Raw genomic sequence first — 15867 nt, 5'->3', positions numbered from 1 at the left:
TCGTAATTGTGAACAAATGTAAACGAAACTAACTTGCTTAGACCACCATATCTAGCATCATCAACGCAAAGCCAAGTGCTGGAACCAGGTTTGCCAACGCTGCTATCGTCTGTTGCACTATCTTTTTACACGTTATCTCATATTTTGAGAGAGGTAACCATTCTCCGCTTCTCAACGAATCCATCCGCTCAGCCGATGATTGTGTACAACCAACGCTATTTTGCTTCGTTTTTCAGAACGTGTCCGACTGTTATTGTGGTAACAGCCAGCTGATCGTCGTCGGACACCCGGGAATTTACCGGATCATCAACTACATCACCAGCAGCGAACGTGCTGCTCACAGAGCGTCCCTAATTAATCGCCATCGCGTTTTAATCGGTAGTGATTGAACTGAAGTCATTGGTCCGACCGAAATCTATGGCACACAACTCAGCAATCTACGGAAGGAAATAGCACCACGTACCAGGGCACCAGGCTGGAACCGGGAGTGATCGAACCATTATTATCAACGGCTAATCTCACGGTTGACGATCGCATCGATTTGACAAACTCAACGCCAAGTTCACAATCGTTTCTTGGGGCTTGGGACGTTATGCAAGTGTGAAAAAGTGAACCATTTCGCGCTGTTGTTGCTTCCAACAGCCACGCGTGTGTCGCTAGTGAAAAGAAAATCGTTGCCAATCGAGGTCGCGTCATCAACGAGCGGATAAACGTGTAGCGTTTGACTTGTGCTGTGTGCTGGCAAAAAAAAAATCACACATCGGGCGCTATACTTCTACAGTACATTGCGGCCAGTTGGCAACAGTATGATTAATCAAAAAGCGCCACTAGAAGATGGCAGGTTCGTATGAATATTTTGTTGTACTAGATCAGCACTCGAAAGATCACCAAAAATGTACAGTGTACAGAGCGTTATGAAAATGTATGTGTCTGGTGCAAGGAAAGTGATTTAATTGTTTACTTTTATGTTATGCTCTTCTCCATGTATCCGCCATAACAACGCCATCCCTTCGATGCTGTAAAGAACATCCAAAGAAAAGCCACAGTACAGTGAGCTGTCGTATCTCGTCACTAGACAATGCCTGCAGCGAGAGGACCTTAATCAGCTTTCACAGTACGAAAGACTAAAGCCGACTGGTAAGTGTGTTATGCTTTTTATGCGGTTCCTACCGTGTGTTTTAAGATAAGAGCAAATACAGCTCTCCTGTGTGTTTTATTCGTGTAGTGAGAGAATGCATAATTCTGTTTGATCATAACGACAAACGTGAAGGCATTGAAGAAAAGTAAACTATTACAAAGCATAGGAGTTGGTTTCTATCATCTTTGTACAGGATAAAACCAAATTAAACACGTTGTGACATTGTGCAACGTTCATTGCAAAATTGATCGACAGCAAATATGTGATATTGGCACCTTAACGCATGGATCAGTGTCATTTTTTCGATCCCGGCCATTACCAAAGTCGATTATTAATTAACACTAGGTGAGCGACACAGTTCACTCCGGTAAAAGATGCTATTTTTGTTGTTGTTTGCGTGACGTTTTGATAAGGCCCATGCACGAGATTGCAACTTTATGTCCATTTCATTACTTCGTGCAATTCTTAAAGCATTCAGGACAGGTAGTCTTCTGTCCGGAAATGTTTTTTACGTAGGTTTTAAAAGCAATCTAGGTGTTATTTTTACATTGCCGTAATTTCGAAAGTTCAGCACAACTTTTTACACTTCCTACTTCCTACAACCGCTTATATTGATAGGGAAGGAAAATCTCGTTTGGAAATTTATTTTTGGAAGAGGAAAAGAGAGAAGAGAAGAGGAAAATTTTGGATAGTATTTTTGCTTCAAGCATACATTATTCAAATTATGTTATTAATGTTAGTGTGAAAATTATTCAAGATCAGTAAACCATAAAGCTATTGCGATTTTCTTTTTTCCAATCGAATAATTAACAACTTCGTTCCAATAAAATGACACATAATCCAACTTCAATGTCCATTCAGCATGGGCAACAACAAGACCTCTATCTAATAAAATAAAATTGCTTCATATTTCCCATCAGCCATCGATTCGTTAGGAGCATCCGTACGAAATGTTAGGTGCCTTGCAACAATTAAAGGATTTTTTCCGATTCTACAATGGCTTCCAAAGTATTCAATAAAAAACGATCTGCTCAGCGATATGACGGCAGGCTTGACGGTTGCCGTGCTTCAAATACCTCAGGGAATGGCGTACGGAATCTTAGCAGGTACTGCCGCCAACGTTGGGCTCTACATGGCTTTCTTTCACTGTCTTGTATATGCCGTGTTCGGCACGTCACGTCATATATCGATGGGAACGTTTGCTGTTACCAGCCTGATGACTGCCAAAATAGTAGCCACTTATTCAACTGTTATACCAACAATAGCGGTAGGTGTACTATTCACACTCATCGATGCTATGTACTAATCGCTTTTATCTTTGCCCACAGTCCAATGGAACAGATGGAATAGTACCGGATTTGGCTCCAACCGAGGGTGCCATATATACGCCGATTCAGGTAGCGACAGCAGCATCTTTTGTGGCTGGCGTGTTTTACGTAAGTATTATATTAAACACTCATTTTCATAACGTCACACTAACTGAAAGCTCGGGCTATTCATCCCCCAGTTCATCATGAGCGCGGCGCGATTAGGAATCCTGTCCTCCCTATTGAGTGAACCACTAGTCAGTGGATTCACTACAGCCGCTGCCGTGCACGTGATGGTTAGCCAGTTGAAGGATCTGCTGGGTGTATCCATACCACGCTACAAAGGCACCTTCAAGGTGATCCTTTCGGTGCGCGACATAATCGATCAAGCGCCGAACGCAAATCTTACAGCCGTCTATACCTCCGTGGTTGTTATTCTGTTCATGATATTTATGAACGAATATTTTAAACCCTGGCTATCAACCAAGTGCCGATTCCCAGTGCCCGCCGAACTGATGGCCGTCGTCGGAGGAACCGTAGCCTCCTATTTCATTGGGCTTGGGCCGAACTTCGACGTTGGACTGGTTGGATTGATACCGACCGGGTAAATTGAAATGCAAACCATACCACTACCCGGCACGAGCTACCCTGCAGCGTACATTTGCTAATTTTCGTTTCATTATTTGCAGCCTTCCAGCACCGCAATTCCCACCGATCGCGCTCGTAAAGGCCGTTGCCGTTGACAGCATAGCAGTAACAATTGTCGGCTATTCGATCGTCATGTCAATGGGGATGATCTTTGCGCAGAAGGACAACTACGAAGTGCGTCCCAATCAGGAGCTGGTCGCACTAGGGTTTACCAACATTGTGGGCTCCATATTTTCCTGCATTCCTACCGCCTGTTCTCTGTCCCGTTCCCTAATTCAGCATCAAACGGGCGGGAAAACGCAGATAGCTGCTGTCTTCTCTTCCATGATCATGCTCGTCGTGCTGCTGTGGATTGGCCCGTACTTCGAAAGTTTGCCTCGGTGCGTCCTGGCAGGCATCATTGTCGTTGCACTGAAAGGCATGCTGATACAAGTGTACCACATCAAAAAGTTCCATCGCGAAGGTAGTCTCGAACTGTTCGTATGGTGCGTGACCTTTCTTTCGGTCGTCATTATCGATATTGACATTGGGCTGCTGATCGGAGTGGTGATTTCGCTGATTTCACTGTACGTGAAGGGGTGGAAAACTTACTACAGTCTGCTTGGAACGGTGCCCGATACCGCTATCTACGTTGACATCGGATCTCACCTTCGTGCTGAAGAGCTGCCGCATATAAAAATTTTCAAGTACACCGGTTCAATTAATTTTGCCAACAAGAACAATTTTAAGAAAGCTCTTTATAAAGAAACCAAAATACTTCAGCGTCCCAATGTGTCGCTAGTTCCACGTTACAACGGCGAAAGCACGGGACTACAGTCGACCAAAGCGGTTATCATTGATCTGAGCAGTGTGCCACACGTTGATACTGCCGCGTGTAAAATGTTTACAGAGATTAAAACTAATCTAGAGCTGCTCAGCATTTCACTGCTATTGGCCACACCAGCAGACTGCGTGTACGATGCCTTGCTGCATGCGGAATCGATAGGCGAAGGCGGTTTTCACATCTTCCCCACTATCCACGACGCAGTCATTTACGCTCAGGGAAACGAGTCTGCCGTGTAGCGTAGGCTCGCATAAATAATTGGATCCAACAAGCAAAGCGAAGTTATGTGTGCCTTTTACGAACAAATGAATATCGCAAATGTTCTCGATACGACAACGGATTAACCTGATAGAATTAGTGACTCGAAGCATCGGATACGAGTGATGTGATGAGTTTGTTCACACATTACGTTACGGATTCTTATAGCTCGTGAAGAGTATACCGACCGTTGCTGCTAAGCTCAAGATACAGCAAAAAGTACTTTATTTTTATGTTGGAAAGATGGCTGTTTAAAAACATCTTTCTTAACGTACTATTTTCCATTCATACAACTAGGGTACAATCGACACGGGTTCGCTAGAGTCTCGACCGCTCAACACGGCACATGTATATCGTATTTTGACGGTATAATATGATTTCTTAACGTGCATTGATTGTGTAAAACAAATAGGATAGTCGTAATCACAGACCTGAGAGAAAACAGTGTACAATAAACAGGAGTTTCCTTTTTTAAACTTTCTTTACGTTTCCTTGCAAATGTAATGATTGTCCGAAAAATGGTGAAACGTTCTTAACAGAGAAGGTAAAAAATGCTGGGCATACATTAAACCTAGTTCTCGAAGATGTAAACCATCTGGTTAGGGACCAGCTTCGTTAATTCAATCCAGATCCTGGCATACGATAGTGTCTTTTGAAGTATCCGCCAGAATAAGACACCAAAGCGGTTTTAGTGCATGATAACTAAGCTAGTAAAACCAGTTTGGGTACAATTCTTGATTTTCCAAACCTCATTCAACATGTCATTGTCGGCCAAAAGAAAGTTCATAAAAAGAACAACACTTACCGTACTTGCTATGTAAATACTGGGATCAAACTCATTTCAGTCACATGCCGGTGACCATCACTAAAATTGGTTCTTGAACTATTCAACGAAAACTCCACAACAGCTGTCCATCAAATTATGATGAAAATCTGTGTAACACCGAAAATAAACGATAAAATTTAGGTTATCTCCCACTACAGCACAACTAGCTAGCCTAATCGATATTAAATCTTACCCCAATGGCACCATGACAATCGTTTAAATTTGTTGGTGCTGTTAGAAAACACATAATAACTGCACAAGGATTGCTTTTTACAACATGTTTTGTAAAACGTAAAAACTTTTCAACAATTTTACGCGTTGTTTGCTCAGTAGATCGCTTTTCTAGGTTGGCGGTTCTATTTAAACTTCACTAATTCGAATGTAAACAAACTCTGGACATCAATCTCTCAGGTTCAATCAAAAAGATGCTGTACGTCATTTGACTGTAGCATACCCAACGTGATCTGTACAGGTAGTTCCCGCTATACGTTATTGAACGAGTGCTCACAGGCAGCCCGAGGAGAATGCGGCTGAGACATCGAGGTTAGAAATATAACAACCGATTCGCGAAGGCCGCGAATCACGAGAAATTTCAAAATTAATATTTCAGGTTCTCATGAGTATTTCCCTTTGAAAAAAATCGATATAAATCCGCTAAATAAGGCACTACTAAAGTATATTTGTATTGAAAAGACCCTTACTAGTGATTATTAAAGCAATTTCGTCAATAGGGTTGCGACATGTTCTCGCTTTGAGATCGCTTTTTGAAAACTTGGTTCATATGGCTCATGGCTCATGGCTCTCAACCTGGTTCTCATGAGAAAAGTTGAAAAAACTTCATGAGAACTTGAAATTTTAATTTTGAAATCTCCCGTGACACGCGGGTTAGAACAGGAAAAAAACTCACGTATTCGTGAATTCCTATTATGGTTCTGTATTCACGCATCCTTCCGTTCGGATCCACCCAACAAATGTTCTTTATTGCGAATTCACATACCTCCCAATTTGCCTAGTTCGGGAACAGACTGTACTTTGTTCTCAGAAAACACATAATTTGAGAGAACACAGCCTCAGCGTCGGCCATCAAAGCAACGTCAACTTTCTCTCTCTCTCTCTCTCTCTCTCTCACTCTGCCAAACCTGCTGTCAAAACGTTCTACGCCAGGCGACGAGGTTCGCTTTTTCGACGGGATCGTCATCATTGCCTGGAAATTATCGCGATATCGACTTCCATTCGCGTTCTGGCTATGAATATCACTAAACACTGTTCGTCCCACGTACTCTATTAGTGAACAAACAAGGTACCGTCAACTGTTTCATCGTATACAAGGAGTGCAATAGCATCGCTGCTGCCGAACTCTAATCATACCTGCAAGAAGCAATCATCGTGATGGTTCTAAACCAAAAACCAAACAACTGGTGCGTTTCTTCCGAACAATAAATGCTCACATGCGGTTCCACGCATCACTGGTCCATCGTGATTCGACGAATGGTTTGGTGCCGGCCAAGAGGATTACGGAATTCCTCAGTCGTGCTCTCCGTGAATGTAAACAAAGTGTGTTTGTATAGTGTGCAGCCTTCCAGGGCGCTTCGCAAAACGCGCACCGTCGACAATAGTAAGTGAGAAAATCGATACCTACGCCTTCCAAGCTCGAGCGGGTATAAAAGAGAAAGAAAAAAAAGCATGGAATGCGACTGGTAGAAATCATCCAAACATCCACACTAAAGTGCATTCGGATCTTCTTGGAGCGGATGTAGGTGTGGAAAAAATCGATCTCGTAGCAAATTGTTTGCGTTTGTCCCCGCTGGGAGTGTGTCTTCCGTTTGATTGCTCGTGTAAATGGATCTGTAGCGATGCGCTTCGGATTTCGGGTGTTTTATGCAATCTGCGAATTCCATTCCACGGTTCCATCCCATCACGGGTGCGGTGGCTGAGCTAGACGATAATGTGTAAAACAGAACTCTTGTTAGTCATTCGCCAGCGCCGTTTCGTACTGTTTGCCAAATGTAGTTTGTTAGTTGTTCATTAACACTTGTTCATGGCTGATAATTAGTTAACAGCGTGGACAAATTTGTTGTTCGCACCATTACTGGAGGTCATGTGCGTGTTAGAAGCAAGAAATTAAATTGAAAAAGTGAGGAATACAGTAAAGAAAATATATAAAAATGGGCCTACCTATAGAAGATTTGAAAAAGAAAAAGTGATCTTGCTTGTAGAGAAACCCAAAAAAAAAAATCGTTACCAATTGTATGTTAAATGTGTGCTAGAGTGTTTGCATATTTATTGACGAATATTTTTTGTTTTATTCCATGCAACAATATGATCCGTTCCCTAGAAGTTCAAGGATAAGGTGCAAGTGCAGTGTGCATGAGCAGTGTTTAATGGATAAGAAATGGTGAAGATATGCAGTGGCGATAGTCGCATAATTCATGAAGATAATCTGCCGGTATAAATCTACCACACCAGGAAGGTAAATGTTTTGTATAAAACTAAAAACAATGACCATTTATTATATTTACTTACCCCGATTATATTGATGGAAATAGATAACAACGATATTCGGTTCAACTATTTGTATGTTAAACGAAAATTTCATTCCATTTATACAATTTGCCCGCGAAAAGGTTTTTATTTATTTACTTTGTTTCAAATCGTAGATGGATTCAACCCTAATTTTACCAATCTATTATTATCACATTGTCGCTGTTTATTGATGAAAGTATACGGTTTTCTTATCCTTCTTCTTGTAGGCTGATCCCACATGTCGCGACTATTTGAATAGAATCGTGGCAACACATACTACCACCCTCATCAGTACGAAACCCATCTCCATCCCCCCCAAACATGATGTCAATCGGATACGACCATCGACCATCGAAACACTGCTGCACGAATGATAGAACATCTGTTGACGGTAGTCGAAGTAGCGAAGACAACAATCGTTAGCCGCATTGGGCATTCGGCCAGCCGAAATAGGCAAAATGCAGGCAAAGAAGCGCTACATTCTAGTAATAATCTGTTGCGCTTTCCTGGCGTACTGCTATCTGGGAGGCTATCGGCTGAAAGGATTGCAAACACTGTTCCGAATGCGGATTCGCAAAAATCCGGACAATCTGCCATCGTACCAGCAGCTGCACTACCAGTACACCGACAGTGCGGAGCGGGCGGGTGGACACACGCAACCGCCACCGGACGACGATTTGTTTGCTCCGCCGGCATACGAATCGCCTTCGCGATCACGCGACCTTGCCCCTCCACAACCGGCTTTCCAGGGTGGTGCTGGGCGCCGCGTAACGGATGAAGGAAGTGTGGCATTTAAATCGTGCCGCATGGAAACGTGCTTCGATTTTAGCAAATGTAGTGATAAGAACTTTTACGTTTATGTGTACCCGCCGGAGCCGCTGAATTCGCTTGGTGCTCCGCCGCCAATTAGTCAAAACTATCAAAAGATCATTTCGGCCATCCAGGAAAGCCGCTACTACACGACCGATCCCGCCCAGGCCTGCCTGTTCGTGCTGGGCATCGATACGCTTGATCGGGACTCGCTGAGTGAGGATTTTGTGCGCAATGTGCCGTCTCGCTTGCAGCGGCTACCTCACTGGAACAATGGTCGCAATCATATCATATTTAACCTTTACTCTGGCACGTGGCCAGACTACAACGAGAATGGGCTCGGGTTTGATCCGGGCCAGGCGATCCTAGCTAAAGCCAGCATGAGCGTCCAATCGCTACGGCCCGGCTTTGACGTTAGCATTCCGTTGTTTCACAAACAGTTTCCTCTGCGCGGTGGCAATACGGGTTTCGTGGTCAGCAACAACTTTCCAGCCAACAAAAAATATCTGCTAGCCTTTAAGGGAAAGAGGTGAGTGTGGAGGTATTTTTTTTATTCTTTTGTTTGTTGAATATTATTTGAAGCTTCCTTACACATTTGCTCATCGCTTTAAATTTAAGAATCGACGCGAAATGTTTACAAAAACAATGTAAATCGCATCGTACAGAAACCTTGAATTTTTCTCCATATCAACTCGAATACAAAATTATTGCCCATTTTCACTCGCCTTGAATAACAATGAGATGCACGTTTGCGTTGTGTATTCAAGCATACATACGTACATTAAAAACACATTTTTGGTTTTATGGTCCCTCTATGCAAATCGTATTGGAACTACCTTACTTGACCATTCATACCAATCGGTTAATTGTAAAATATGGTACACGGTTTTGGCTACCATTCGTTGTGTGTTTAGTAATATGAAAACTCTTCTACCATCTGTGTGTATTCCCTCTTTCAGGTATGTCCATGGCATAGGTTCTGAGACGCGAAATTCATTGTTTCACTTGCACAATGCTCGAGATTTTGTATTAGTAACAACTTGCAAACATGGGAAAAGCTGGCGAGATCTGCAGGATGCTCGTTGTGACGAAGATAACCGAGAATATGATAGGTGAGAATTTACTGAATTATTGCTTACTTTATGATAAATGAAAGATAGAAATAAATAGCGAAAAAATAATGCACTGATAAACCTGATTTTTTTATCATTTCAACAGATATGACTACGAAACTTTGTTACAAAATTCCACATTCTGTCTGGTACCACGGGGACGTCGATTAGGATCATTTAGGTGAATAAACTTTCGATTGGTTTTTAGCACAAATATGGTCATTATAATTACATTTACTTCTTTTGTTGTAGGTTTCTTGAAGTGCTGCAAGCAGGTTGCATACCGGTGTTGCTTTCAAACTCGTGGGTATTACCTTTTCAGTCAAAAATTGACTGGAAACAGGCGGCTATTTGGGCAGATGAAAGACTGTTGTTACAAGTGAGTGATTAGTAGTAGTAGATGTCGATAAATGTCGTACAAAAAGAAAACATTGACTATTAATTTATGCTTACTATATTTTCCCCAGGTTCCGGACATTGTGCGGTCCGTCTCAACAAGCCGTATTTTAGCTTTACGTCAGCAGACACAAGTGCTTTGGGAGCGTTATTTTAGTTCTATCGAGAAAATTATTTTTACAACATTTGAGGTAAATATCCGCACAAACCCCGCTACCCATATTTAGGCAAATGCAATGGCAAAGTTATGTTCTTCGATCCTTTTCAACGTATCAGATTATCCGTGAGAGACTACCAGACTATCCCCATCGGAACGGACTGATTTGGAATACGTCTCCGGGTGCACTGTTGACGATTCCAACCTTTTCCGATACTTATCGCCGATTTCCGTTCCTGCTGGATAAACTAGGCCATACGCCCGGACTGAATTATACCGCCGTAATATTTGTACAGATCGGTACGCAGCTTACACCAAACACGGCTTTATACAAGCTAGTCAAAAGTATTACCAAAAGCCAATACATAGATAAGGTTAGTCAGAAAGTTCCACAAACCTCCAGATATAGATAAAATAATGTGTGTTCGAATGTTTTCCATTACAGATTTTAATTCTGTGGGCTACTGATAGATCCGTACCGCCGAAGAAACGTTGGCCGTCGACAGGTCACATTCCACTGCACATCATATCGGGCAGCACGAGCGAAGATAGACCAAGCATATCCCAAAGATTCTATCCCCACGAACAAATCGAGACTGACGCCGTTTTGTCACTGGACGAGGACGCTATATTGAACACGGACGAGCTAGACTTCGCTTATCAGGTGTGGCGCGATTTTCCCGATCGCATCGTTGGCTATCCTGCGAGGGCACATTTCTGGGACGATTCAAAGGTAGGGAAGAAACGGAATGATGTCGTTTTTCTAACGTACTGTTTATGCACTGCCAATAATTTACTTTACGTCGTCGTCTAGAACGCTTGGGGCTATACATCTAAATGGACAAACTATTACTCGATTGTTTTGACTGGAGCCGCGTTTTATCATCGGTACTACAACTATCTCTATACGAACTGGCTGTCGTATCTGCTGTTAAAGACGGTACAACAATCGTCCAACTGTGAAGACATTCTCATGAATCTTCTCGTTTCGCATGTCACGCGTAAACCTCCGATCAAGGTGACACAAAGAAAAGGCTACAAAGATCGAGAAAGTGGCAGGTATGTATTAAAGCTTGGTCGCTGAGGTTCAGGGTCAGGTTGAATAGCATTTATTTTGCTACAGGAATTCTTCGATTTCTTCATACTATCAAATCAAACCAACACTTGCATTTTGGCTATTCGATTGCTTTTGTAAGCCAGCCTGATTGAAGCCAATCTGTAATCATAAAATCAATTCCTTTTTGTTTTTGTTGATTATCTTTTATCATTCTTTTATTCGATTTACGCTCTTGTTACAGAGAATCTTTTTAAAGAATATTCGATCTGATATTTTATGTTAACAAACAATATTTTTTTAACCGAGTATGTTTGTACACAAACCAAAAAGGTTCAAGCGAAACATTCTGATTATGCTTTGGCCATATATTACTCCATATTTTCGCTATACGTGATATCTTTTCAAAGTTGCTGAAATGCAATGTTCCTTTCGACAAAATAATAAACCGAAAAGAACTTCAGCAAAAATTATGCATGCAGTTACATCTCACATCACTCATTTCTATAAGTAAATTTGTAGTCGGAACGGCACTTGGCCTGAAATGGATGTTGAACTTTGATTTATTTAAGCCCTAACTACTAAAGCGAACATAGCGCACCGATTGCACATATATATTGGAAACTATAAACAAAAAATATGTTCATTTTCCGTTCGTTTGAAATCCTGTAATATGAAAGTATTTTTTTGAATTACTTTCATTGAAACTGACATTGTACCGTCAGAACTAATTTTAAATAAATAAAAAAATATGTAAAAGTTATCTTGTACAGCATTTTAACGTCATAAGCTTCAGTCGCATTGGTGATATACTGTCCTTCGTAGGAAGGCAAGATGCAAAAAATACTAAACAAATTATTACCCATTCACAGATCGCCATGGAACGATCCTGATCATTTCATACAACGACAAAGTTGTCTGAACACTTTTGCTGCAGTTTTTGGGTAAGTACACACTTTTCTCAATCCCACACAGCTAGCATCTCGATTGAATATTTATAAAGCCCATGTTTTCTTCTCAGTTACATGCCTTTACTAAGATCGAACCTGCGACTAGATCCAGTACTGTACCGAGACTCGGTATCAAATTTAAGGAAAAAATATAGACAGATCGAATTAGTCGGCAGCTAGCGATTTTTGTATATTTATTAAATTATATTACACTTCATCTTCACGAACATCGAACATCTGAACGATTCCCTAGAACCTTCGGCCCAAACAAATCTACGTCCAGCAAGGATTTCTTGTTATGAAAGATTGATTTGATTTTATTGCAGCCAGTATGTTTATGCATTTTGAAGTTTAATTTAAAGTGTGAATAACGGTGCGACACGCGAAACGGATTAAAACTAAAGAGAAACAAAAACACATAATGTTAATGGTACTTACGATAAGAACGAAGCAATTAACATTCATCAATCAAAAGCAGAATATTAGCAGAATGGGCGGGAGCTAGGAATCACCAATGGTGTGTGTTAGTACGCAATATTTGATTTTAAGTTTGTTGAACTAGTCGGAAATAAGAACAAATTGCTATGCACAACATCCTGTTCTATATGCCCTACCGCATATGTTGTACAGTTAAAGCAAGTGGGATGAGTAAAATCGTAAGTGATGTATTGTTCAAACCAAACTGTAAAAAAGTTCACGAAAAAACACACGAAAAGGCATTTAAAGAGTAGCGTATAGAAAAGTAACATAAGATACAGCCGTGAACGATGGTTTGCGTATAAGTGTAATATAATATCCACGATGATCCAGGATGTTAGTGAGTAAGTAGCAAAAATTGTATAGCAATTTGTTAATGTGTTAATCGGAAGTTTAACGCATGTTTAGAAAAAATGAGCTTTAGGCAGGTTTGTACCGGTTGCTGCTAATAATGCTGCGAAATAGTTTCGAACGTTGCAGCATTTCGCGCCACGTTTACGGATAGATGTTCGGTTATTGCTCGGTAAACTAGGCCAATGATATAGTTTAATGCTAGAAACGCGTCAGTGCAGCTATATTAAGTAAATCGTGTTGTTTTATTTGTACAACACACACAGCATCGTTGCCATCTATGTAAAATAGCGCCGGAAACGCAGTAGTTAGCGAAGCTGACAATTCCGATCACATCGAGTTTTATTTGTAAAAAAAAAAACCAAACACCCAAATGATAAGAACTATTATTTAATCGTTTTTGTGGCGAACTTTTGTTTCAAATCCGGAAAATGAAATATATACAATTGGCAAAGCGGTTATAAGTTGAACGTTACGTGTCTTATACTTTGCATGGAAAGTAAACCTTTTAGGACAGCCAAATTTTGCTTGCTTTTAGAGACAATTATCGAACAAATTTACCCTAAAAAAAAGAACCAGAAAAGCAGTTGTTGAGTAAGAATATTTAAGATTACGCGTTAAAATGCATTCTTATTTGGAACAATCGTTTCCTTCCATTCCAAGGTAACACAATATATGGTTAACGTACTGAACCCAATTGACAATTAGACAAAATGATATAGCAAAGACTCACATTTAAAGCGCGGTGTACATTCGATGAGGCGAATAATTTGTAATACCATATCCGGCAAACGGTCCAAAACAAATAAGCCAAGGGAAACAATTCAATTAAATCTACGATCAGAATGTTAAACAACATCTACAAAGATCAATGAACAGTGGGAATTCGAAACCATATCTTTTAACACTATTTCCGATACCACTGGCAAATAGACAGCAATAGTAGATATTTCAAATATTCAATTAAATTTAAAGAACAAAAAATGCAAGAAGTTTGTGATGAAACAAATCAAATCAATTACCAGGTACAACGGCTTTGTAGTTGTAATGGTGGTTCGGATATGAAGCTTCACTTCTTGCTAAAAATAATTCGTCTACACTAAACTTATGGTTGAATGGGAAATCTTTTTTTTATATCCGCTGCTAACTATGGAATTTAGTTACTTATGTAGTAAATGTTTGCCACATTCAAATTTCATTTTCTTTTACTTATGTTTTTCACTATTCCACTTCCCTAGAGACATAGAGGAAATTGTTTCGTTTTAATCAGCGGTGAACAAAGTAGTGTGGCAATAAGTTAAATATGAACTTGGTTTTTCCGATTGTTCGTACAGAATACAAGTATTTCCCGAATTTGAATGGAAAGATACATTATAAATTCACTGGGTGAGGTTTTATTCGTTGTACTAATATACCCAATATCTGCGATGCACTACACTACACTACAGCATCTTCAACTTCTTGACCAACTCTTTTCCTAGTCAAAGGCATTTTTTTACAAACTTACGGAACTACCTCACAGTTCATCTATATGCGCTGCCTATGCCACGCTGAAACATATAGTGTCATTTGGTACAAGTCAGCTTGGTCCGAGCTTAAAATTGTTTGTTCAAAACGTGTGTCCACTGGAACGGAAATCACTTCCATTTACATGATTTTTTTGCCCTTCCAACGACGTATAAGCGTCACTTTACGCGTGTCCCAGCCCAGCGTGTGGGAAAAGATTGTTCTGCTTAATTCACTGCTTATGCAGTCACGTCATCCTATGATGTATTTATGGTACCGTTGGTTAATCTCTCTGATCCACTAAACTCTTATGGGACGTAACTGTTAGGAAAATAGGGGCTGAATTCACTACACGAAACTATACCAAAAGAAAAAGTTGTTATACGTATAGAAATTGGCTGTTGAAATGAATATACGATTTAGTTCGTTCCATTCCATTCCACACTACTTGCGGCTTAAAGAAAATGTTTTGAACATCCTTGGCTTATTCAAAACAATCAACTTCCATTTGTTGAACAATAATAGTTTAAAGTAGATGAACTTTTTGCACACCCTCAAGAAACGTGCTGGAGTTTGATTAATGTTTGGCAAACTTTCTATTTTTTTTTTTGCATCTATCACCTAATACGTTCCAGTGAAAAGAAACATTTTTGTCAGGGTTTTTTTAATTCCATTGAACTGATAAAGTTAAAAGGAGTAATCATTCGTTTTTAAGGGAAATATATGTTGAAATTTTTTTCAACATGCATTCCCTACAATTCCTTATCTATCCACTGAGACGTTAGTTTTTTTTTTTTTTCGTTCATTCACAATTCAATGCGATTGTGCATTTAACAAATCTTCTATTTTTAGACTATCATAATCCTAATCATAGAGTAATTGTAGCGGCTAAGCAACACAACATTTGTGTCATTTTCCTTCGAAAGTGAATAATCTCCATGGTGGTGAAGCATTCATTAACAAGACTGGTCCACAAAGAACAAACATCCTTAATTGTTTTACTACAGATATCGAACACGTGTGTGAGTGCGTGTGTGTGTGTTTGATTACTAATGTGTAAGAACAACAAAGCATATTGACGAAGCTTTCAGTTTCGATGTGCAAAACAGATCTAGTTAGCCTATCAGCCAAAAGGTTTGGTGTGTTGTTCGATAAAACGCTTTGCTCTGCCCGGCATTCTGCTATCCAGAACTGTTCAGACAACCATAGAGAACTGGAAATGGAAAACGAATTATTCGCTAGTAAGATGTACCAAAAGTACACAGTTCGATTTTATTATTCAATGTTGAAATAAGCATCGTTGGTGGCTCTCAACATAAGTCGATTGTAGACAGGATGTCGATAAAAAAGACACTAGAATGTGTATGTGTGCTATCAGCAGCTTGTTCCTTTGGGCTTACGCAACAAACGTGTGCCGTCTGAAGTGCACGGGCAGTTTTGCCGTAACCGTGGCAGTCTGAGGCAGCAGTGATAGTGGTATATACATTTTTTTAGATTAGACCGCGTCGTTGATCATCTCGCTAGTCATCTC

At 40.4% G+C, this 15867-nt stretch overlaps 3 protein-coding genes across 4 annotated transcripts in view; all 3 read left to right on the top strand.

Moving 5' to 3' along the window:
* LOC126558943 (putative eggshell protein) overlaps nucleotides 1–15867 on the top strand; it is a 46176-nt gene that overhangs the window by 27327 nt on the left and 2982 nt on the right. The window contains exon 1 of one of the 2 annotated variants that reach the window (XM_050215034.1): nucleotides 7260–7270. The exons of the other annotated variant lie outside the window; for it this stretch is intronic. The gene's annotated coding sequence lies outside the window, so the exon portion shown is untranslated. Of the gene's footprint in view, nucleotides 1–7259; nucleotides 7271–15867 lie in introns of those variants that run through there. 2 annotated transcript variants of the gene reach the window in all.
* LOC126557322 (solute carrier family 26 member 6) lies at nucleotides 795–4185 on the top strand. The gene is made up of 6 exons (XM_050213042.1): nucleotides 795–841; nucleotides 1025–1137; nucleotides 2059–2405; nucleotides 2467–2574; nucleotides 2646–3049; nucleotides 3135–4185. Exons 1-6 carry the CDS (start codon nucleotides 807–809, stop codon nucleotides 4153–4155), a joined length of 2028 nt encoding a protein of 675 aa, XP_050068999.1. The 5' UTR covers nucleotides 795–806; the 3' UTR covers nucleotides 4156–4185.
* Nucleotides 7842–12244, top strand: LOC126557170 (exostosin-1). Its single transcript, XM_050212852.1, has 10 exons — nucleotides 7842–8862; nucleotides 9293–9445; nucleotides 9552–9626; nucleotides 9698–9824; nucleotides 9913–10032; nucleotides 10118–10372; nucleotides 10444–10731; nucleotides 10813–11057; nucleotides 11925–11996; nucleotides 12074–12244. The coding sequence occupies exons 1-10, from the start codon at nucleotides 7982–7984 to the stop codon at nucleotides 12180–12182; spliced, it is 2325 nt and encodes a 774-aa protein (XP_050068809.1). The 5' UTR covers nucleotides 7842–7981; the 3' UTR covers nucleotides 12183–12244.

This window comes from Anopheles maculipalpis, chromosome 2RL (assembly GCF_943734695.1).
Source record: "Anopheles maculipalpis chromosome 2RL, idAnoMacuDA_375_x, whole genome shotgun sequence".
NCBI lineage: Eukaryota > Metazoa > Arthropoda > Insecta > Diptera > Culicidae > Anopheles > Anopheles maculipalpis.
Note: the sequence above shows the minus strand (reverse complement) of the source record. Positions and strands in the feature narration are given on the sequence as shown.